Source organism: Pseudopipra pipra, chromosome 26 (assembly GCF_036250125.1).
Source record: "Pseudopipra pipra isolate bDixPip1 chromosome 26, bDixPip1.hap1, whole genome shotgun sequence".
Lineage (NCBI taxonomy): Eukaryota > Metazoa > Chordata > Aves > Passeriformes > Pipridae > Pseudopipra > Pseudopipra pipra.
In genome coordinates this window covers 5,356,818-5,378,398 of record NC_087574.1, presented here as the reverse complement: position 1 = coordinate 5,378,398, position 21,581 = coordinate 5,356,818, and the positions used below count along the sequence as shown (strand labels likewise).

Sequence of the window (21,581 nt, the reverse complement as noted above, 5' to 3'; positions counted from 1 at the left end):
TGCCAGGTTTCCTGGGGACATTCAGAAGGACCCCTGACCACGTGCCCCCCTCTGCCAGCAGCCCCGCGGGTGTGCCGCATCCCAGGATTCCAGGTTGTTCCAGAGACATTCAGAGGGACCCCTGTCCCCGAGTCCCCCCTCTGCCATCATCCCCAGGGGCTGCTGTGACGGGAAACTCCAAAAGCGTCGGGTACCGAGCGCTGAGCTGCTGGGGGGGCTGCGGGAGCCTGGGGGTCTCTGTGGGTCTGGGGAAGCCCTTCAGATTTAGGGAGGGCTCTGGAGGTCTGGGAGGGTCACTGCGGGCCTGGGGGGGCTCTGTGTGTCCCGGGGGGCTCTGCAGGTCTTGGGGGTGCTCTGCGGGTCTGGGGGGGCTCTGGAGGTCTGGGAGGGTCTCTGCGGGTCTGGGGGGATGCTCTGCGGGTCTGGAGAGGTTCTGCTGGTCTGGGGGGGGCACTGCGTGTCCGGGGGGTCCTACACCCACAGCACTCCCGCCATGGGGCAGGATGGGGGTCCCGGGGTGGGGGGGATCATCCCCCTTTTCGGATCCCAGGACCCCCCCCCCGCACTGCGCCAGGCACGACGGGGGGGGGTCATCCCCCCACCCTCCACGGGAGTGGTGGGCGGAGCTTCTTTTGTCCCCGCCCCCTCGGAAGCTCCGCAGCCGATGGAATTTTCCACTCGCTGCCGCGCGCGCGCGCGCGCGGGGCTCGCGCGGGCTCGCGCCGGCCACGCCCCCTCCCGGCGCGCGACACCCCCTCCTTAGCCGCGCCCACAAAACGGACACAGGCCCCGCCCACCCCGACGCAAAACCACGCCCACCCCGCGGATCGGACTCCTCCACCTTCCCGGCAGCCCCCGCGGCGGGACAAGATGGCGGCCGCCATGGCGGCGGGGCTGGGCCTGAGGGTCCCGCGGCTCCTCGGGCAGGTCGGGCTCGAGGGGAGCGCGGTGAGGGGCTGGAGGGGCTTCAGGAGACCGCGGGGGACGCGGGCTGAGGGATATGGGGCTCTCAGGGGCGAGGGAGTGCGCGGAGAGACGTGGGACAGGTGGTGCGTTCGCGCCTGGGAGGTGTGAGGGGAGGTAAATCAAGGTGTTGGAGCTGTGTGTGTCACTCCGGGTTTTGTTGTTTCCCTTCCTTAGGCTGCAGGGTCCCTGCTGCGCCCCGGAGCGGCTCCGTCCTGCCTCGTCATCCCGGTGAGAACGAGGAAAAGGAAGAGTTTTGCGGTCCCTGACTGGGCCCGGGAACTGACCCCCGAGGAGAAGATGCGGCGGCTCAAGTCCGCGGCGCCGATATTTCCCGATGAACACATAGAACGGACCTTCTACTTGGCTTCCACAGGTGGGGCAGCTGCTCTGGGACCAAAGCTGAAGCAGCTCCTGGCCCAGCAATTCCCTGCGTGCTCCTCTTTCACCTCACAAATATCATCACCTGCTTCTTTGATTCCTTAATTTTGCTGGTTCTGAGCCCCCTCCTGACCTTTTCTCCCTCTCCCAGCTGACATCATGGATCCATATGTCCCTCCCGAGGGCGATGCCCGCCTGTCCACCCTGTCCAAGGAGGGGCTGAAGCAGAAGATGGATAAGCTGAAGCAGACAGCGGCCTCCCAGCTGGCGTGAGTGCCTCCTCAGTCATTAATGAGCTTCATTCTGTGCTGCAGGAGCTTTGCTGGGTCTGTGTTGTGGCAGAACTGGTGTCTTCTGTCTGTCTCTGTGAGATACTGGGGGGTTGAGAGGCTGCCATCACCCAAAACACCCGGGACAGCTCCAACCTGTTCCTTCCTTCCTTTTCCTGTCTTTTCAGCCTGCGGAAGATCAAAGATCACGACCCGGATTTCAGCACTAAAACCTTCCCAGAGAAGGCTCAGGAGATATTTATTGAAGCTCACAATTCCCTGGCAAAGTAAGACCCTTCCCTGGCTGGTGTGGGGTTTGTAGGACCTGCCTCTCTTTGCTGACATGCTCTGGTTTTCATGGAATCGTGGAAAGATGGAATGGTTTGGGTTGGGAGGGGCCTTAAAGCTCATCCAGTTCCACCCCCCTGGGATTAGAAAGACAAGGAGGGATTCCCAGGGTGGCTGCCCCATCCCTGTGGGAGTATCCAAGGCCAGGTTGGAGCAACCTGGTTTAGTGGAAGGTGTCCCTGCCCAAGGCAGGGGTGGAATTGGATAATCTTTTAAAGTCCTTTCCAACCCAAACCGTTCCATGGTTCCATGAAATGACACTCCACTGGCTGGCTCTGCTTTCCAGTGACAGATTTCAAACCTGCCTCGCTCTTGCTTCCAGCTCCAAACATCACTAAAACATTTGGGTCAGAACTGGCTCCCCCTGTTCCTGTGCCCTTTCCCTGGAGCTGTGTCAGCTCAGCTCAACCTTCGTGCCCTCCTTTCATTTCATTTTTCAGAGAATTTGGCTTTTCCTGTTTTGCTAGGAGCCTGTGTGTCTCCTGGAAAGGCAGGGATTTGTGGGGAAGCCTCTTTGTTGTGTCCAAGTTAACGGGGTGTGTTTGCTTTGCAGTTTCAACAAGCAGAAACTTCACTCCCTGGTGACCGAGCGCTGCTACCCCGTGAGTGTCTGCCTGCAAAATAGTGTGGGATCGTGGAATATCCTGGGTGGGAAGGGACCCACAAGCATCAAAGTCCAACCCCTGGCCCTGCACAGACACCCCAACAATCCCACCCTGTCCCTCAGAGCGTTGTCCAAACGCTCCCTGAGCTCTGGCAGCCTTGGGGTTGTGACCAAACCCTGGGGAGCCTGGTCAGTGCCAGCCACCCTCTGGGGGAAGAACCTTTTCCCAAAATCCAGCCTAAACTTCCCCTAACACAGCTCCTGCTGTTCCCTGGATCTTGTCACTGATCACAGAGAGCAGAGGTCAGTGCCTTGACCTCTTCCATGGCTTTTAAAGCTCTCTAAACCTGATCATGTCTCATTTTTTCTGGATGCAGCAAAGAGCTGGGAGGGAAACCCCTGATGACTTAAACACCCTGTTGGATGCAGCACTTTTCTTGTTGTGCTCTCATCTGAGTCGAGCTGCTGCTTGTTTTTACCCCTCGTAGGACATGGTCCGTGGGAACAGGTACAAGACCATCAGGTGGAGGTTTGTGGAGTCCCTGGAGCCCCCCAGGGTGGTCCATGTCCGCTGTGACAGCCTCGTCAACAGGGGCAACCTCTATGGGCAGGTGACAGTGAGGATGCACACCCGGCAGGTACAGCCCTGAGCCCCTGCTCTCCTTGGGATCAGGGAATGGGTCGGGCTGGGAGGACCTTGGGGATCGTCCAGTTCCACCCAGGAACACCTTCCACCAGCCCAGGGTGCTCCAGCCTGGCCTTGGACACTTCCAGGGTTGGGGCAGTCACAGCTTCTCTGGGAAATCCATCCCAGCCCCTCCCCACCCTCACAGGAAAGAATTCCTCCCCAGTATCCAATATAAATCTCCCCTTTTTCGTTTAGAGCCATTGCCCCTTGTCCTGTCACTCCAGGCCCTTGGGAATAGTCTCTCTCCATCTTTCCTGTCGCTCCCTTCAGGTCCTGGAAGGCCACAGTGAGGTCACTGCAAAGCCTTCTCTTCTCCAGGCTCAACAATCCCAATTCCCTCGGCCTTTCCATGCAGGAAAGGTGCCCCATCCCTCTGATCACTTGATCACAGAGAATCCCACACTGGTTTGGGTGGGAAGGGACCTCAAAGCCCACCCAGTGCCACCCCCTGCCATGGGCAGGGACACCTTCCACTGGCCCAGGTCGCTCCCAGCCCCACCCAACCTGGTTTTTTTGGGCTGTTTTTACAGATTTTGGCCATCTACGACCGCTTTGGGCGGCTCATGTACGGTGGGGAGGAGGTGCCCAAGGATGTTTTGGAGTATGTTGTGTTTGAGAGGTACCTGGTGAACCCCTATGGCTCGTGGAGGATGCACGGGAAGATCGTCCCAGAGTGGGCCCCTCCAAAGGATCCCATTGTCAAGGTAATCCCAGCAGGAAAAGGCTGGGAAATGCAGATTCCTGGTTAAACAGGGATGAAGACAAAGCTGAGCTCCCTGTGAGGGGAGGCTGGTGGGTTGATCCACGAGCAGAGCTGTTTGTTGTTGTGGTGTTGTCACCTGGAGCACCTGGAAGCTGGGACAGGAGGCTGAGGGCAGGTGTGGGATCATTTAGGGGGTTGTTTCTCCCTGGGCCTGACCTGGCAAAGTGCTGCAGGGGCTCTGTCTCCCTGTGGTACTAAAAACAGATCCTAGAGGAAGGAGGTGAGAATTCCAGTGTGGTACAAGGCCTTTCATCCCACCCCATTCCCCCCTTGCGTTTTCCCTGTTTTCCCTCCATCCAATCCCCCCTTTCCAGAACCCTCTGCTCCCCTTCCTTCCTCTCTGCAACGTGAGGAATCCCCAGTGCAGCAGTTCAGAGCTGCTCTGCCTCCTGCTGATCCTGTTCCTTGCTCCTCCAGACGGTGATGATTCCTGGCCCGACCCTGGATCCCTCACAGGAGTATGAAGAAGTGAAGTAGGAAGTTCTGGAACCTGCACAGGGACAGCAGGGACAGCAGCCTGGGAGGGAGGCAGCACTGGGAATGGCTGGATGTGGCTGTGCCTGCCCTGGGAGCAGCCAGCAAACAAAGTGGCTTCAGAAATGGACTCCAGTCACCCCAAATTTGTCCTTAAAGGAGCAAGAAGAGCTCGGGAGAGGGATTTGAATGAGCCCTGAGAAGGGCTTTACTCTGTCCAAGGACTCTGTGTGCTGCAGCTTCACCCCCCTGTGTTTGTCCTCAGGGCCATTCTCTGTCCTGGACTTCCATTGTGAGAGCCCTTGGCTCTTGGAGAGCCCTTGGAAGTGTGTCCAGACGTGGGATATTTGTCACTTCCATGGGAAGTGTCACAGACCTGCTGGTCACTCATTAAAACTTCCACCAGTAACTGCTGGCACATTGTTTTCCCATTCCCCCTCCCTTTTCCTACTGATTCCCAACCTCCTTTTTTTTTTCTTTTCTCAAACAAAAACCCAGGGAAAAGCAGCAAGAACACTTTAAATGCAAATCTGGGGAGGGAGGTGCTGGGACTGGACTCCTGCTGAGTGGGAGTTTCCCCAAGGGGCTGCAGCACAGCACTGATAATTCAATTTAATGTCATTTTTGGCTCCTTGCAGGGTCAGCCTTTCCCAGGGTGGGGGTTTGGTGTTTGTGGCAGAGCTCCTGGGTTCTGTGTTGTCAGTAGGGGACTGGCACCATCCTGTGGACACACTGACATTTTGCATCAGTGCCTGGTTGTGCAGGATGGGTTGGGAAAACACCTCTCCAGAGGTTCCCTTTCTCCAGGGCTGGGAATTAACCTTCTCCCTGGGAATTAACCTTCTCTGCTCTGCTCAGCCAAGTCCCTCAAGAGCCAAATGCTCACTAGTCATCCAGTAACAAAGCTTTTGCTTCTTCAGCCCTGTCTTGCTTTTAAAATCAGCCATTTCCAGAGCACTTTTATTTCATCCCTGAGAGTTCAGGGCATTTTTATTTCTGCTTTGAAAGAGATTTTGCAGAGCTGTTAAAAAAAAAAAAAAAAAGGAGTTGTGGCTCCTCGTGCTCGCAGCGTTTTCAGCGGGTTTTTTTCGTGGATGATGTTCTTTTGGAAGGGCAGAACATCATCTTTCTGCTGCCTTGGGAGAGGAGCCAGCCACGGAATCCCTTTCATGTCTTTTGGAAGCCAGAGGGGTGTCACAATCTGTCTGTTCCTGAAAGGACTTTCTAAATGGAGCCTCTGCCTCCGCCTCGCTCGGGAGCCGGGGAGGCACTCGGGGCTCTGGAGTGTGGGAGCTGAGCCAGGGGCAAAAATAACTCCCTGGGAGCTGCTGGCTGTGTGTGCTGGGACAGGTGGGGGGGTGACTCCTCAACCCAGACCTGCTCAAGGGTGAGAGGACTGGGATTGTTCAGCCTGGAAAAGGGGAAACTTCAGGGTGAGCTAATTGTGACCTGAAGGAGCTCTGGGGGAGATGGGGAGAGAGTGTTCCCAAGTGCCAGGGCAAGGGGGATGGCTTCACACCCACAGGCAGGGTTAGGTGGGGGATTGGGAAGCAATTCTTCCCTGGGAGGGTGGGCAGGGACTGGGATGGCTTTCCCAGAGTGGCTGCCCCTGGATCCCTGGAAGTGTCCAAGGCCAGGTTGGAGCAACCTGGGCTAGCGGGAAGTGTCCCTGCCCATGGCAGGGGGTGGAAGGAGATGGTGTTAAAGATCCCCTCCAAACTGTTCTGGGACTCTGTGAGGTTCTCCAGCTCTGGCTCTGAATGAAAAGGGTTGGTTTTTTGTGGAATGTCTGCCTTTTGGGGGAGAATGGCCTTCCCATGGCCTTTCCTTCCAGCTGAGCAGCCCGTGGCTCCCCATCTCCCCTCTCCGACCTCTGCAGCTCAACCACCTCATTCCTGGGTTCCCTCCACAGCCCCTTCCTGGGGGATCTCTCAGCTCTTCCCCACCCCCACAAACGAGCCTCTCAGCCCACACCCTGTAACAACACCCTTTATTTGCTGTATTTACACGTCCTGACGTTGGTGTTGGACCAGCAAAGACCTCGGGCCAAGCACGGGGGCTCTGCAGGTGGGAGCAGCCTCCAGCCCCAGCCTTTCCCTCCCCAAAAGCCACGTCTGCACTGGGATTTAGGGATGGGGCTACTGGTGATCCCACGGGCACACCTCGGGCTGGGTTTCCCTCTCACCCCCCTCCCCATCCCGGGGGGTCCCCCTGGCTCTGCCCCGGCCGTGGTGGGTCGGGGTGGGATCCACACTCTCCTCCTCCCAGGGACACACCTCCGAGCTTTTCCTTGTGTCTGTGCTGGGCTTGGCAGGTGCTGATGGAGCCTCTTCTGCTTCCCAGGGACAAACCTCAGCCAGGCCAGTGCCAGGGCTGGAGCTGCTGCCCGTCCCTGGGGGCTGGATGCCAGGCAGGAGCCGGCACAGGGGCTTGTGCTTGGCCTCCCCATCAGAGCTGCCCTTGGATTTTTCCAGCAGGGCAGTTGGAGACCCAACGCTGGCTCCTGCCACCGGCTTTGGCTTTCCCATCCCGGGGTGGGATGTTCTGTCAGCTCCCCGTGGGTGCACACCTGCTTTGGAGCTTTCCTTCTCCCACCCCGTGGGCTCTGCTGCTTCCCAGGGGCAGATTTCAGATTTCCTGCTCTCCGTGCTGTCGGATTTCTTGGATGGCTCCATCTCCACTGCAGTTTTCAGGGAGAGATCCTCCGTGTCCAGGCTCTCCCAGGGACAGACGGACTCACGGTCTCTGCTCCCCTTCTCCACAGGTTTGGGGGACTTTGGTGGGACTCTGTCCTTCCCTGGGGCTGTTCCTTTGTCCAGCTGAGGTGCAGCCACTTCCCAGGGACAGATTTCAGCTTTGTCACTGGATTTGGGCTCCTGATCCTCCCAAGGACAGATCTCTGCCTTCAGGCTCTCTGTGCTCTGGGATTTCTTGGAAGGCTCTGTGCTCCCTGCACGGGGTTTGCCCAGGAGCTGCTCTGTGTCTGTGCTCTCCCAGGGACAGATTTCTGCTCTGTCACTGGATTTGGGCTCCTGAGCTTCCCAAGGACAGATCTCTGCCTTCAGGCTTTCTGTGCTCTGGGATTTCTTGGAAGGCTCTGTGCTCCCTGCACGGGTTTTGCCCAGGAGCTGCTCCGTGCTCTCCCAGGGACAGATTTCAGCTTTGTCAATGGATTTAGGCTCCTGATCCTCCCAGGGACAGATCTCTGCCTTCAGGCTTTCCTTGCTCTGGGATTTCTTTGAGGGTTCTGTGCTCCCTGCACGGGGTTTGGCCTGTGGCTGCTCCATGTCCGTGCTCTCCCAGGGACAGACGGACTCACGGTCTCTGCTCCCCTTCTCCACAGGTTTGGAGGACTTTGGTGGGACTCTGTCCTTCCCTGGGGCCGCTGCTTTCTCCAGCTGAGGTTCAGCCTCCTCCCAGGGACAGATTTCTGCTCTGTCACTGGATTTGACTTCCCGGGCCTCCCAAGGACAGATCTCTGCCTTCAGGCTCTCTGTGCTCTGGGATTTCTTGGAAGGCTCCGTGCTCCCTGCACGGGCTTTGCCCAGGAGCTGCTCCGTGCTCTCCCAGGGACAGATTTCAGCTTTGTCACTGGATTTAGGCTCCTGATCCTCCCAGGGACAGATCTCTGCCTTCAGGCTTTCCTTGCTCTGGGATTTCTTTGAGGGTTCTGTGCTCCCTGCACGGGGTTTGACCTGTGGCTGCTCCATGTCCGTGCTCTCCCAGGGACAGACGGACTCACGGTCTCTGCTCCCCTTCTCCACAGGTTTGGAGGTGGCCACTTCTTTTGGTGGGACTCTGTCCTTCCCTGGGGCTGTTCCTTTGTCCAGCTGAGCTTCAGCCCCCTCCCAGGGACAGATTTCTGCTCTGTCACTGGATTTGACCTCCTGACCCTCCCAAGGACAGATCTCTGCCTTCAGGCTCTCTGTGCTCTGGGATTTCCCCGAGGGTGACTTGGGCAGCCCTGTGCCCACGACATGGGATGTTCCCGAGGGTTCCTGTGTGCCCAGGCTCTCCCAGGGACACAGAGCCTCCCTGTCCCTGCTGCCCTTCCCTGGGGATCTCTCCGGGCTGGCCAGCGCTGCCTGGCGCGTGATGCGCTTGTCCCCCCTGGAGCCCCCCTGGGAACCCTGCTTTGCCTTTGGCTGCTGGGAGGGAGGTTCAGCCCCTTCCCAGGGACAGATTTCAGCTTTGTCACTGGATTTGGGCTCCTGATCCTCCCAAGGACAGATCTCTGCTTTTAGGCTTTCCTTGCTCTGGGATTTCTTGGAAGGCTCTGTGCTCCCTGCACGGGGTTTGCCCGGGGGCTGCTCCGTGCTCTCCCAGGGACAGATTTCAGCTTTGTCACTGGATTTGGGCTCTTGGGCCTCCCAAGGACAGATCTCTGCTGATTTCTTTGATGGCTCTCTGCTCCCAGTGTGGGGTTTGGCCTGTGGCTGCTCCATGTCCATGCTCTCCCAGGGACAGACGGACTCACGGTCTCTGCTCCCCTTCTCCACAGGTTTGGAGGACTTTGGTGGGACTCTGTCCTTCCCTGGGGCCGCTGCTTTCTCCAGCTGAGGTTCAGCCTCCTCCCAGGGACAGATTTCTGCTCTGTTGCTGGATTTGACCTCCTGACCCTCCCAAGGACAGATCTCTGCCTTCAGGCTTTCTGTGCTCTGGGATTTCTTTGAAGGCTCTGTGCTCCCTGCACGGGTTTTGCCCAGGGGCTGCTCTGTGCTCTCCCAGGGACAGATTTCAGCTTTGTCAATGGATTTAGGCTCCTGATCCTCCCAGGGACAGATCTCTGCCTTCAGGCTTTCCTTGCTCTGGGATTTCTTTGAGGGTTCTGTGCTCCCTGCACGGGGTTTGACCTGTGGCTGCTCCATGTCCGTGCTCTCCCAGGGACAGACGGACTCACGGTCTCTGCTCCCCTTCTCCACAGGTTTGGAGGTGGCCACTTCTTTTGGTGGGACTCTGTCCTTCCCTGGGGCTGTTCCTTTGTCCAGCTGAGCTTCAGCCCCCTCCCAGGGACAGATTTCTGCTCTGTCACTGGATTTGACCTCCTGACCCTCCCAAGGACAGATCTCTGCCTTCAGGCTCTCTGTGCTCTGGGATTTCTTGGAAGGCTCTGTGCTCCCTGCACGGGCTTTGCCCAGGAGCTGCTCTGTGTCTGTGCTCTCCCAGGGACAGATTTCTGCTCTGTCACTGGATTTGACCTCCTGACCCTCCCAAGGACAGATCTCTGCCTTCAGGCTCTCCACGCTCTGGGATTTCCCGAAGGTGACTTGGGCAGCCCTGTGCCCACGACATGGGATGTTCCTGAGGGTTCCTGTGTGCCCAGGCTCTCCCAGGGACACACAGCCTCCCTGTCCCTGCTGCCCTTCCCTGGGGATCTCTCCGGGCTGGCCAGCGCTGCCTGGCGCGTGATGCGCTTGTCCCCCCTGGAGCCCCCCTGGGAACCCTGCTTTGCCTTTGGCTGCTGGGAGGGAGGTTCAGCCCCTTCCCAGGGACAGATTTCAGCTTTGTCACTGGATTTGGGCTCCTGATCCTCCCAAGGACAGATCTCTGCCTTCAGGCTCTCCGTGCTCTGGGATTTCTTGGAAGGCTCTGTGCTCCCTGCACGGGGTTTGCCCGGGGGCTGCTCTGTGCTCTCCCAGGGACAGATTTCAGCTTTATCACTGGATTTGGGCTCTTGGGCCTCCCAAGGACAGATTTCTGCTGATTTCTTTGATGGCTGTATGCTCCCAGTGTGGGGTTTGGCCTGTGGCTGCTCCATGTCCAGGCTCTCCCAGGGACAGACGGACTCCCGGTCTCTGCTCCCCTTCTCCACAGGTTTGGAGGACTTTGGTGGGACTCTGTCCTTCCCTGGGGCTGCTGCTTTCTCCAGCTGAGGTGCAGCCTCCTCCCAGGGACAGATTTCTGCTCTGTCGCTGGATTTGACCTCCTGACCCTCCCAAGGACAGATCTCTGCCTTCAGGCTCTCTGTGCTCTGGGATTTCTTGGAAGGCTCTGTGCTCCCTGCACGGGCTTTGCCCAGGGGCTGCTCCATGTCCGTGCTCTCCCAGGGACAGATTTCAGCTTTGTCAATGGATTTAGGCTCCTGATCCTCCCAGGGACAGATCTCTGCCTTCAGGCTTTCCTTGCTCTGGGATTTCTTTGAGGGTTCTGTGCTCCCTGCACGGGGTTTGGCCTGTGGCTGCTCCATGTCCGTGCTCTCCCAGGGACAGACGGACTCACGGTCTCTGCTCCCCTTCTCCACAGGTTTGGAGGTGGCCACTTCTTTTGGTGGGACTCTGTCCTTCCCTGGGGCTGTTCCTTTGTCCAGCTGAGCTTCAGCCCCCTCCCAGGGACAGATTTCTGCTCTGTCACTGGATTTGACCTCCTGACCCTCCCAAGGACAGATCTCTGCCTTCAGGCTCTCTGTGCTCTGGGATTTCCCTGATGGTGACTTGGGCAGCCCTGTGCCCACGACATGGGATGTTCCCGAGGGTTCCTGTGTGCCCAGGCTCTCCCAGGGACACAGAGCCTCCCTGTCCCTGCTGCCCTTCCCTGGGGATCTCTCCGGGCTGGCCAGCGCTGCCTGGCGCGTGATGCGCTTGTCCCCCCTGGAGCCCCCCTGGGAACCCTGCTTTGCCTTTGGCTGCTGGGAGGGAGGTTCAGCCCCTTCCCAGGGACAGATTTCAGCTTTGTCACTGGATTTGGGCTCCTGATCCTCCCAAGGACAGATCTCTGCCTTCAGGCTTTCCTTGCTCTGGGATCTCTTTGAAGGCTCTGTGCTCCCTGCACGGGGTTTGCCCGGGGGCTGCTCTGTGCTCTCCCAGGGACAGATTTCAGCTTTGTCACTGGATTTGGGCTCTTGGGCCTCCCAAGGACAGATCTCTGCTGATTTCTTTGATGGCTGTATGCTCCCAGTGTGGGGTTTGGCCTGTGGCTGCTCCATGTCTGTGCTCTCCCAAGGACAGACGGACTCACGGTCTCCCTTTGCTTTCTCCTCCTTTCCAGATGCACCAACTCCAGTTTCTTTCAAGAGACCCTGACTTGCAGAAGGGCTTTTGCTCACAGTGGATGGTCTGAGATTCTCTTTACCTGATGGAGGTTCAGCCCCTTCCCAGGGACAGATGTTGGCTTTGTCACTGGATTTGGGCTCCTGAGCCTCCCAAGGACAGATCTCTGCCTTCAGGCTCTCCGTGCTCTGGGATTTCCTGGAAGGTGATTTGGGCAGTGCTGTGCTCCTGGCAGGGGGTTGTTCCGGGGGCTTCTCAGTGCCCAGGCTCTCCCAGGGACAGATCTCCTTTATGCTCTCCATACTCTGGGATTTCTTGGACTCAGCTTTTTCCAGGCTTTTCCTGACGAGCTCTGCAAACATCCCGGTGTCCCTGCGCTGTTCCCAACGGCCGCCCGTCCTTGCTTTGGTATCTCCCACTCCTCTGGATCCTGGCTTGCCTTCCCTTTTGGAGGTGTCCTGCCTCAATCCCTCCTTCCCTGCTGGAGCTGCAGCCTCTTCCCAGGGGCAGATTTCTGTTCTAGGACGTGGCTCATCCTCCACTTCCCACGGACAGATGGTGGCCTTTTTGCTGTCCACGGATCCAGCTTGCTGGGATGAAGGTTTGGGCACACTCCCAGCTTTCCCCGCTGCATCCCAGGCTCTGGCAGTGCCCTGGCTCCCCCCAGGACCGAGGGGCTCAGCCTGGCTGCTCCCCTTTTCCAGTGCCTTGGCCGGGCTCTCCTCACCCGCCGGGAACCCCCCGTCCTCCCGGGAAGCAACGGCCTCTTGGCGCAGCAGAGCTCCCCTTCCCGCTGGAATTCCAAGGGATCCTGGGAGAAAAGCCCCAGCCCCCGGCTTCCCCCTGGCCTCTCCCTGCACGCTGGTGGTGGAGGGCTGGGGGCTGCTTGGGGTGGGCTTTGCAGGTGGCTGCTCCTCCTCCGTGTGCTCCTGGGGCTGGATGGATCCGTTGATCCCCTGGAGCCCTTTGGCTGTTCCTTCCTCCAGCGTGACTGCAGGAGCATCCTTCCCTGGATCCACTGCAGGAGCATCCTTCCCTGGATCCACCCCAGGAGCATCCTTCCCTAGATCCACTGCAGGAACATCCTTCCCTGGATCCACTGCAGGAACATCCTTCCCTGGATCCACTGCAGGAGCATCCTTCCCTGGATGCACTGCAGGAGCACCCTTCCCTGGATCCACTGCAGGAGCATCCTTCCCTGGATCCACTGCAGGAACATCCTTCCCTGGATCCACTGCAGGAACGTCCTTCCCTGGATCCACCCCAGGAGCCCCGTCCCCTTCCTGGGGCTCCACCTGTGTTTTCCCACTGGGCTGCTCTGCCACTTCGTCCCCACCAGCTGTCCCTGGTGCCAGACCGTCCCAGTGTCCTTCTGTCCCGCTGTCCCCCCAGCCCGTGGCTTCCCCGGGGGTGGCAGCATTGTTGTTGTGCTGGCAGGGCACCGTGTACCCACGGCTGGGGGGCTCTGGCCTCTGCCTGCCCCCCTCGGGGCTTTTGGCAGCGGGGTCCGGGCCGGTCCCCCCGAGGGACGTGGCTGAAGCCTCGGCCAGGCTGGACTTCTCCCTCCTGCTGCTCCCCCTCCTCCTGAAGCTCCCCTCGCTCTCCCTCCTCCCTCTGAGGACGCTCTTCCCCCGGGAGCGGTTCAGGGCTTTGATGGCCAGGCCCAGGCTCCGGAAGGTCTTGGCGGGGGGCGGTTTGGGCTCGGGGGTCTCCGTGTCACCGGCGGTCCCCGAGTCTGCTGCCTCGGCGGCTTTTTGTTTCCTGCTCAGGATCTCGTCCTGGATCAGCTCCCAGGGACAGACCTGGGCCGAGATGGGGGGTGGGCTCAGCAGCCCGCCCTTCCCCGCGGGGGGGGACGAGCGCCCCGGGTGTCCCTCCGGTGTCCCCTCTGGTATCCCCTCTGGTGTCCCCTCCGCCTCTCCCGCCGGTGCCGGGGGGTCCCGCGGTGGCTCCGCCGGCTCCAGGGAGTCCCCAGCGGGCACCGAGTGCCTCCCCAGGCTCTCGTAGCGGACGGGGGGCACGGGGGGCGTTTTCCTCACGGCCACCCGCACCTTCCTGGGCGGGTGGGCGCTGTCGATGCTGATGCTCTTGGTGGGCGCATAGGTGACGTGTTTCTGCACCTTGGCATCGCCCAGGGGGGACGTGTCCTCCTGGGAGCAGCTCTTGCCGGGGATTTTGGCCTTCCCGGCGTCCCTGGGAGGGGCACGGCCGGGAGGGTGCCTCGAGGCCGGGGCCGAGAGCTGCCTGCTGCTGTGCCAGCCCTCCCGGGCGGCTCTGCTGGCCGCCAGCAGGGCCTCCTCCCGCGCCCCGGTGACGACGCTGTGTGACTTCTGCAGGGCGGGCGCCCGGGCCGGGGGTCTCTGCCAGTGCCCCGACAGGTTTTGGGCGCTGGCCGACTTGCACACGAGCGGGGCGGCGTCCAGGGAGTCGCTGTCGGATTGCTCCAAGGTCACGTCCATCTCCTCCCTCCCCGGCGAGGGCTCCTCGGCGGGGAGGATGCCGGGGCCGGGCGACCCTCGGGGGGGCCCCTCGGAGCTGCGGGACTTGCGCAGGGCCGAGGAGCGGCGCCGGGATCCCTCGTCCCGCATCCTCACGCCGGTGCCGCCGGCGTCCAGCGGGCGCCTGGCGGAGGAGCCGCGGCGGCCCGGGATGCTCCCGCGGTCCCCGGCGCTGCTCCGGCGGGACGGGGCCTCGGGCGGTTCGGCCCCGCGGCGCAGGATGGAGCGGGCGAGGCTGCGGCGGGAGCCGCGCTTCCTGGGCAGGTGGGGGTTGTTGGTCGCCATCCGCCACGTCTTGTGCACCTCCAGCTGCCGGTAGAGCTTCTTCAGCTCCTCCTGCGCCGGGCGCGGCAGAGGGAGGGGAGAGAGGAGGGCACGTAAAGTGGGGGATGTAAAAAAAAGCCCCCCCCCAAACCGCCCAGGCTGCCCCCGCGTCCCCAAACTTCCCCCATCCCCTCCAGCCAGGGTCACACAGAGGGTTTGCCCGCCCGGGGAGGGTCACCCTGTGCCCCCTTCTCCCCCCCCCCCTTCGCTTTGCATCAGGAAAAGATTGCGAAAGGCACCTCTTACTCTGCACAACCAGCGTCAAAAGAAGGTCCTGAGTGTGCCACCCACCCGAATGTCATCGGGGTCGAGACTGTGCTCGCTCCAGGCGGACGCGATGCTGCTGTTCAGGCAGGAGCCCGAGCGCCGCATGTCCAGCTCGTCCTCGTACACCTCGGCCGTGATCTCCTCCCGCAGCGGAGAGCCCCTGTGCAGGAACTGGGGGGGGCCAGGAGAGGGCACTCACCGAGGGGTCCCTGAAGCGCCAGGGGACCCCAGCCCCAGCTCCCAGAGTTCCCTGGGCTGAGCGTTGGAATCGTGGAATCACCAGGGTTGGAAAAGCCCTCTAAAACCGAGGCCAGCCTGTAACCCGTGTCACCACTGAACCGTGTCCCCAGGTGCCACATCCACGTGTTTTTGAGCACTTCCAGGGATGGTGATTCCACCACCTTCCCGGGCAGCCCATTCCAAGGCTTTACAACCCTTTCCATTAAGAAATTTCCCCCCCAAATCCGAGCCAAATCTCCCCTGGTGCCAATTGAGGCCGTTCCCTCTCCTCCTGTCCCTTGTTCCCTGGGAGAAGAGCCCGACCCCCCCCGGCTCCCCCCTCCTGTCAGGGAGTTGCAGAGCCAGAAAGTCCCCCCTGAGCCTCCTTTTCTCCAGGCTGAGCCCCTCCAGCTCCCTCAGCTGCTCCAGCCCCTTCCCAGCTCCGTTCCCTTCCTGGGACACGGTACCTTGGGGATAAAGAGCAGGGCCAGGGTCATGGTGACGGTGCCGTGGGTGTGAGCGAAGAAGAGGAGCAGAGTCCAGTCAGGATGCAGGGAGGGGATGATGATGAACCTGGAAGGGGCGAGAAGGGCAGTGCCAGGTCCCACCAAGGCACCCAGAGCCCCCTCCCCACCCCCAGACCCCACAGCTTCCCCCTGCCCAGGGATCCACGGCTCCCCCCTGCTTGGGGACGGTCCCTGAGCATCTCCAGGGATGGGAATCACCATTCCCAGCCCCTCCTGGGCCCCGTGTCCTACCTGACCACGTGGAAGGCAGCGGAGATCATGAGCTCGTTGTGGAGGGCGATGCCCATGTAGCGGGGCTCGTGGAAGGCGGAGGGCACGGCCCGGGTGGCGTAGCACAGGAAGCTGCCCCACAGCAGGAACAGCATCTCGGCTGTGGGGCAGAGCAGGGAGCGATGCTGAGCACCCAGCCCCGGCACCCTGCGTGTTCTGGGGGCACCCATGGGTGCTGCTGCCCGGCAGGACCCCACTGCACCCAGCCCGGCACGTTCACCCCGGATTCTGTTGGAATGTGCTGGGCCTGGATCACCCCTTGGCACGGCCTTTCCAAAGACCTCCGGGACTCAAGAGCTGGCCCAGGTGATTTACCCAGGGCCAGGGTGATGGGAACCCCTCCTTGGAGCAGATTAAATGGGACAAGGAAACGGAAACCCCACACGGCACATTTAGGGGACGGGGTCCTGGGGCTGTGGGGACCCCCGGGGTGCCCTGGGGGTGGTCTCATTGATGACCATCAATCATGTAGGGCTGTGGGGACCCCCGGGGTGCCCTGGGGGTGGTCTCACTGATGACCATCAATCATGTAGGGCTGTGGGGACCCCCGGGGTGCCCTGGGGGTGGTCTCATTGATGACCATCAATCATGTAGGGCTGTGGGGACACCTGGGGTGCCATGGGGGTGGTCTCACTGATCACCATCATGTAGGGCTGTGGGGACCCCCGGGGTGCCCCGGGGGTGGTCTCACCAATGACCATCATGTAGGGCTGTGGGGATCCCCGGGGTGCCCTGGGGGTGGTCTTACTGATGACCATCAATCATGTAGGGCTGTGGGGACCCCCGGGGTGCCCCGGGGGTGGTCTCACCAATGACCATCATGTAGTCCCAGCAGTCGTGGCCGCAGATGTAGAAGTGCAGCCCGTGGGTGGTCTGGGTGCGGACCACCAGCGGGATGTTCTTGTTGACGTTCTCCAGCATCCCGATGGTCCAGGCCGCCAGGAACCACAGCACCAGGAGCAGGATGGGCGCCAGCAACTTCAGCACCCGCCCGCTCGACACGTAGGGCGCCCGCTGGGCCGAGCGGGACAGGAACACCTTCAGCACCCTGGGGGGGGCACAGGGGTGAGCCCCCGGCCCTCCCTGCTGTGGGGGTGCTGAGCACCCAAATCCCCCTGCTGCAGGGGTCCTGAGCACACAAACCCACTCACCATGGGGGTCCTGAGCACACAAACCCACTCACCATGGGGGTCCTGAGCACCCAAACCCCCCCACTGCAGGGGTCCTGAGCATCTAAACCTCCCCTCTGTGGGGGTCCTGAGCACCCAAACTCCCCCACTGCGGGGGTCCTGAGCACCCAAACCCACTCACCATGGGGGTCCTGAGCACCCAAACCCCCCCACTGTGGGGGTCCCGAGCACCCACATCCCCTCACTGTGGGAGTCCAGACCACCCCGCTGCTCCCCATTAGGGGGATCCCGACCACCCAAACCCCTCAGCACGGGGGTCCCGAGCCCCGAGCCCCCCGCCCTGGGTACCTGTACAGCTTGAGGGTGATGGTGCCGTAGACGGTGGCGAAGCCGAGCATCCGCACCCAGCGCAGGACGATGCAGCGGAAGATGCTCGGCTTGAAGTACAGGATGAACACCTGGAGGGGTGGGAGGCAGGGATCACGGATGGCACGGCGTGGGTCCCACCTCCAGAGCCTCGGAAATCACCTGCTTTCAAAGCCAGCACCCCCCTCCCCTCCCCTTGACCCCACGGCAGCTCGTGCGGGAGGGAGAGGGGATTTGGGCAGGGATTAATTCCCGCAGCCAGCAGGAGAAAAGGGATTTGGTTTTCTGAGAAGGTTTATACCGCAGCCCCCAGGGACCGTGCCAGCAAAATTAACAATTAGGTGGAGCTGTGCCCGTGCCCTGCTTGGGGCAGTTCCATCCTGTGAGCTCCATCCCGGAGGTTTTCAGCTCCGGGGAACAGCTGGATACTCACGGGGAAGTAGAGGAGGAGGGATCCAAAGAGGATGGTCTCCAGGAGGATGATTCCCGATGCCCGGATCCTCTGCAGGGACAGAGGTGTGAGGGTGCAGCCCAGAGCCTCGGCTGGTGCCCAGAGAGGATGGAGCCAGGGCAGGGGGATCCCCCTCCCTGGCACCGCAGGGTTTGGGGTGGGAGGGGAGCAGGGCAGGGGGTGACAGTGGAGGGGGAGGACTTGGGGACACCTTGCCTTGCTCCGTCTGAAGTGGTAGGAGACGAGCATGCTGAGGAAGATGGCCAGCATGCAGCAGGCCTGGCACGACAGCACGGCCGCCCGCAGCACCGGGTCCTCCTGGATCAGGCACGGCTTGTCGTCCTCGCAGGTGGCACAGCCCGGGCGGCAGGGCCAGCACGCCAGGCGGGACCCCCCGTCCGGCCCTGGGGGCACAGTGAGGGCAGGGTGGAACCACTGCACCCAGGGGGAACCACCACGTCCAGGGGGAATCGCCACATCCAGGGGGAACCACGACATCCAGGGGGAACCACGACATCCAGGGGGAATCACCACGTCCAGGGGGAACCACCACATCCAGGGGGAACCACGATGTCCAGGGGGAACCACCACATCCAGGGGGAACCATCACATCCAGGGGGAATCACTGCACCCAGGGGGAACCACCACATCCAGGGGGAACCGCGATGTCCAGGGGGAACCACGATGTCCAGGGGGAACCACGACATCCAGGGGGAACCACGATGTCCAGGGGGAACCACCACATCCAGGGGGAATCACCACATCCAGGGGGAACCACCACATCCAGGGGGAATTACCACATCCAGGAGGAACCATGACATCCAGGGGGAACCACCACATCCAGGGGGAACCACCATGTCCAGGGGGAACCACCACATCCAGGGGGAACCACCACATCCAGGGGGAATCACCACATCCAGGGGGAACCACCACATCCAGAGGGAACCATCACGTCCAGAGGGAACCACCACGTCCAGGTGAAAACACCATGTCCAGGTGAAAACACCACATCCAGGGGGAATCACCTCATGCAGGTGAAAACACCACATCCAGGGCTTGGTGGCACTTCCTGTGCCCTGGATCCCACTGCTGTATCCATGGGTAAAACTGGGTGAAACGAGGCCCCCCTGGGGCCTGGCACGGCACCCACCTGCCCAGGCACCGCTGGCCACTCCGCCGGCCCCATAAAAGCCCGGCCTGCACCGGCACAGGTACCTCCCGAGGACGAAGCCACGGCTCTCCTGGGGCACACACTGAAGGAGACAGGCTGAGACACTCAGGAGGGCAAGGGTTTGTCCCCCACCCTGTGTGTTCCCCCCATCCCTGCATCCCCCCAGCCCCAGGGGCTCCAGCAGCCCCCAGCTCACGGCTACCTGACCCCACACCATCCTCCCCCCCCCCCACGCTCAGGAGGAATCAGTGGTTAAACATTTCAGAATTAAAAGCCAGAGCTTGGCCCCAAATCCCTCCCTAAAACCTAAATGGACACCTAATGCAGCCGAGCGCCCTAATCCTGCCCAGCCGTGACGGCAGTGCCAGGCCAGGCACTGCTCCCTAATCCCCCCCCCCCCCGGCGCATCCTGCCCCGAACGGGCCGTGCTGGCGGCCCTGCTGGGCATTGTTGTTTTCTGGAGGGATGCCCGGCACCGAGCCCGTCCCTCCGGAGGGCACCGCTGGCAGGAAACAGCGGCTGGTGACGCCTTTCCCACGTGGGGACAGTTTTGGGCCGCCGGGGTGGGACTCCAAAGCTGGGAGGAGGTGGGGTTTGCCCTGGCTGGGGGTGCTGATGGTGGAGCCGAGCCCTGAAGTGCTCGGGCATCACCGGGTGGGCGCCGGCAGAGGGGATGGGGGAGTTGGGGTGATGTGCCCAGCGGCTGCCAACCCCCGTGCCCGCGGTGCCCGGGCAGGGAGCGGTCGGGTCACACGCCCGAGGCTGGCGGTGGGGAGGGAAGATTTGCACAATAAACCCCTCGCTGCGGTGCGGGAGCAGCTGAACGAAGCAGATGGATCGGCCGGGAGAGGATAAAGCTCAGCCCGGAGGGAGGGACACGGGGCAGGGGCAGCCCGGGGGTGGTTCGGTGTGGGGGTGCCCCAGCCCTGGTGGGTATGGGGATGGGGTGTGGGGGTGCCCCAGCCCTGGCGGGGGCGGGGATGGGGTGTGGGGGTGCCCCAACCCTGGTGGGTGCAGGGATGGGGTGTGGGGGTGCCCCAGCCCTGGCGGGGGCTGGGATGGGGTGCAGGGTACCTGGGTGCTGTTGAGGTCACAGCGATGTGTGTCAGAGAACCAGCCCGGCCCGCTGGCGCACTGGTCGATGGCCACATCCCTCAGCTCCACGTCCACCCGCACCACACCCCTGTGCAGAGGGATGGGGTCAGCCCCGGGGGGCGTGTGGGCCCACCCCGTGCCCCCCACCCAGCGTGGCCGTGCCCCACCGCTGTCTCTGGGCTGGCACTGGTGTGGGGACTGGGGGGGGATGATGTGAGGTGTCAGCAACGTCCCCAGACCCCCGGACAGGGATGTTCCCCCTCGGAGCCGTGTCTGGAGATCCCCAGCTCCCAGGAGGGGTGCCAGCCTGGCTCACCCACCCCCAGCACGGCCGTGACAGGGGGGTCTGGGGGTGGCAGCACAAGGTGGGCAGCACAAGGGGGTGCCAAGGGAGGGCAGGGGTGACCTCCGTGCCCGGGGATGTGCAAACACACACGTGCAGCGCTCACACCCCCCCCGAGGGACACAGGCAGGGTGCTGGCACACCCCGGGGTGACACCTCCAGCTGCACCCCCCAACACACACACGGGGCACCCCCCAGCCCTCTTAACAACCCCCCCCTCAGCCCCTCCGGGCTCCACTTACTTGAACTCGGGGCTGAGGTCTGGCTTGAGCCCGTAGAAGGCGGAGGAGAGCGTGACCGCCCAGGCGGGCAGGAACCTGCCCTCCCGGCACTCCAGGAACGGCGGCGACCACCTCACGTGGCCCGGGTCCCCCACGTAGCTGTCCCCCCGCTGCCACTTGGGGGTCTCCATGCTGCGCAGGTCGTTGCTGAGCACGCGCTTGCGGAGCTGGGGGGTCCGCTGGGACTTGAGGGCGTTGAACCACTCGTTGTCCCAGCTGAGGTTGCCCAGGCTGGGGGCGGAGGCCGAGACGTCCTGCAGCAGGATCTGCCCGTCCCCCTTGGTGGCCTGGAGCATCAGCCGGGGCTTGGGGGCCAGCGGGTGGGCGTCGAGGGCCAGCACCGCCCGGCGCACCCAGGGGTGCCCCTCGGCCAGGCTGCGGACCAGCGCCTGGTACCACTCCACGTCCTCGGCCACGCTGGCCTCGCGGATGTCGTTGGTCTGGAAGAGCATGTTGAGGAAGTTGGCGGTGTGTGCCAGCGCCTCGGGGGCGGCCCGGAGGGCGGCTCGCAGGGCCGGGGGGGGCCCGGGGCCGGGGGGTCCCGCCGCGACCCCCCCGCTGCAGTTGGCCCGGGCCAGGCGCTGGGCATCCCCCGTGCGCAGGAACGCCAGCGCTGCCGCCGAGCCCTCGGCGTCCCCCGGCGCTCCCGGCTCCAGGGTGGGCGCCCACGAGGATGAGGGGCCCGGCGACCATCCCGCCGGCCGCGGGGGTCTCTCCTGCGGGCGCTGCCCCGCCGTGAGCACGGTGACGTGCACCAGCACCGCGCGGACGCCCCAGAGCAGCGGCCAGCGGCGCGGCTCCATGGCTGGGGCTCAGCGGAGCCCCCCGTCCCCCGGCGGCCCCCCCGGCCGGCCCGGGGGGCGCATGGCCGGCAGGGACCCCCGCGCTGCCCGGAGCCGGCCCCGCGCTCTGCCGCCCGTTCTCCTCCCTCGGCGATGCCGGAGCAGACGTCACCGGCTCCAAACCGTGTTCAGCGGCTGGCGCTGCCCGGAGCCCCCCCGCCCGCCCCCGCGCTCCCGCTCGGGCCGCAGCGCTGCCCCGGAGCCCCCCGCCCTGAGCCCCGGGGGGACCCTGCGCCGAGCCCGCGGGGGGACCCCCGCACCCCGGCGGCTCGGGCTGGCCGTGATGCAAGAGCATCCTGATGGGAAGCCATGGCAACGGGA

General features: G+C 62.5%; 2 protein-coding genes across 4 annotated transcripts; one reads left to right on the top strand and one right to left on the bottom strand.

Annotated features, from left to right (window-relative positions):
* Positions 1-789: 789 nt before the first annotated feature.
* Positions 790-4,899, top strand: MRPL45 (mitochondrial ribosomal protein L45). Of its 2 annotated transcripts, none has more exons than XM_064636683.1 (8): positions 790-927; positions 1,141-1,339; positions 1,496-1,613; positions 1,802-1,900; positions 2,515-2,563; positions 3,054-3,203; positions 3,784-3,957; positions 4,434-4,899. In XM_064636683.1, exons 1-8 carry the CDS (start codon positions 871-873, stop codon positions 4,491-4,493), a joined length of 906 nt encoding a protein of 301 aa, XP_064492753.1. In that variant the 5' UTR covers positions 790-870; the 3' UTR covers positions 4,494-4,899. The 2 variants fall into 2 exon arrangements, with proteins under 2 accessions (XP_064492753.1, XP_064492752.1); XM_064636682.1 differs by having other exon boundaries at positions 854-948.
* Positions 4,900-6,465: 1,566 nt separating this feature from the next.
* On the bottom strand, positions 6,466-21,385 carry GPR179 (G protein-coupled receptor 179). 2 transcript variants are annotated; one of them, XM_064636681.1, is made up of 15 exons: positions 20,380-21,377; positions 19,774-19,882; positions 18,679-18,781; positions 17,745-17,932; positions 17,511-17,579; positions 17,060-17,169; positions 16,391-16,629; positions 15,543-15,681; positions 15,252-15,357; positions 14,590-14,736; positions 10,653-14,310; positions 10,269-10,285; positions 9,734-10,113; positions 9,515-9,578; positions 6,466-9,130 (listed from the first exon to the last, which is right to left on the bottom strand). In XM_064636681.1, the coding sequence occupies exons 1-15, from the start codon at positions 21,219-21,221 to the stop codon at positions 6,629-6,631; spliced, it is 8,673 nt and encodes a 2,890-aa protein (XP_064492751.1). In that variant the 5' UTR covers positions 21,222-21,377; the 3' UTR covers positions 6,466-6,628. The 2 variants fall into 2 exon arrangements, with proteins under 2 accessions (XP_064492751.1, XP_064492749.1); XM_064636679.1 differs by lacking the exons at positions 6,466-9,130; positions 10,269-10,285 and having other exon boundaries at positions 9,303-10,161; positions 10,414-14,310; positions 20,380-21,385.
* Between the last annotated feature and the right edge of the window lie 196 nt (positions 21,386-21,581).